This window comes from Ailuropoda melanoleuca, unplaced genomic scaffold (genome assembly GCF_002007445.2).
Source record: "Ailuropoda melanoleuca isolate Jingjing unplaced genomic scaffold, ASM200744v2 unplaced-scaffold47567, whole genome shotgun sequence".
NCBI classification, from domain to species: Eukaryota; Metazoa; Chordata; class Mammalia; order Carnivora; family Ursidae; genus Ailuropoda; species Ailuropoda melanoleuca.
Window position 1 is genome coordinate 1 of NW_023220022.1, and position 668 is coordinate 668.

General features: G+C 37.3%; 1 protein-coding gene across 1 annotated transcript; it reads right to left on the reverse strand.

Moving 5' to 3' along the window:
- Window positions 1-39: 39 nt before the first annotated feature.
- On the reverse strand, window positions 40-661 carry LOC100463715 (RNA polymerase-associated protein CTR9 homolog). The gene is made up of 2 exons (XM_034651815.1): window positions 426-661; window positions 40-188 (listed from the first exon to the last, which is right to left on the reverse strand). Exons 1-2 carry the CDS (start codon window positions 570-572, stop codon window positions 90-92), a joined length of 246 nt encoding a protein of 81 aa, XP_034507706.1. The 5' UTR covers window positions 573-661; the 3' UTR covers window positions 40-89.
- Between the last annotated feature and the right edge of the window lie 7 nt (window positions 662-668).

The window sequence follows — 668 nt, forward strand, 5'->3', positions numbered from 1 at the left end:
GAGACAAGAAGGTGTTAAGTGAAAATGAAAGGGAGAAATACTACACCACACTTTCAAAAAACACATCAGAGAGAAGACCAAAAACATTGCTAAAATACCTGTATATCAGTCTGTTCTAAGATTTGTGCCAATTCAATCCAAGCTTCAACATCATCAGGATACTGTTCTGTGACCTTCTTCAAATGGCCCTGGTATAAGAGAGATCATTAAGCTGAAGCAGGCTTACTGCAGCAACTATGGGCTGTCAAAGTAAATAGTGGTAGCTACTCTACCTTGTTTAGTACGTCAACTGTTTGTTATTTCAACCGGAACAAAGCTCGGCTAACAAAACTGCTTCCATCATATCTCTACTAGCAATAACAAGAATGAGGCATGACAGTCTAGTGATAACTATCAGAAAATAGCTACAATTTTTAAAAATGTACCTTGGCAATATCTCGTTTTTCTTGATCTTCTGGGGCAGCATATAGCGAGCCAAGAATTTTCATAGTTTCATAATTATTAGGATAAGCTTTCAAAACTTTCTCAAAGCACTGAGATGCATTTTCTTTGTCACCTCGATAAATATACATTTGTCCCAAACCAAAAAATGGCAGCACAAAAGAGGATGAAGCAAACTGTGTGGCTTGATAGTAGTACTGGAAGGCTTGGTCATAATCTTCCTAAAA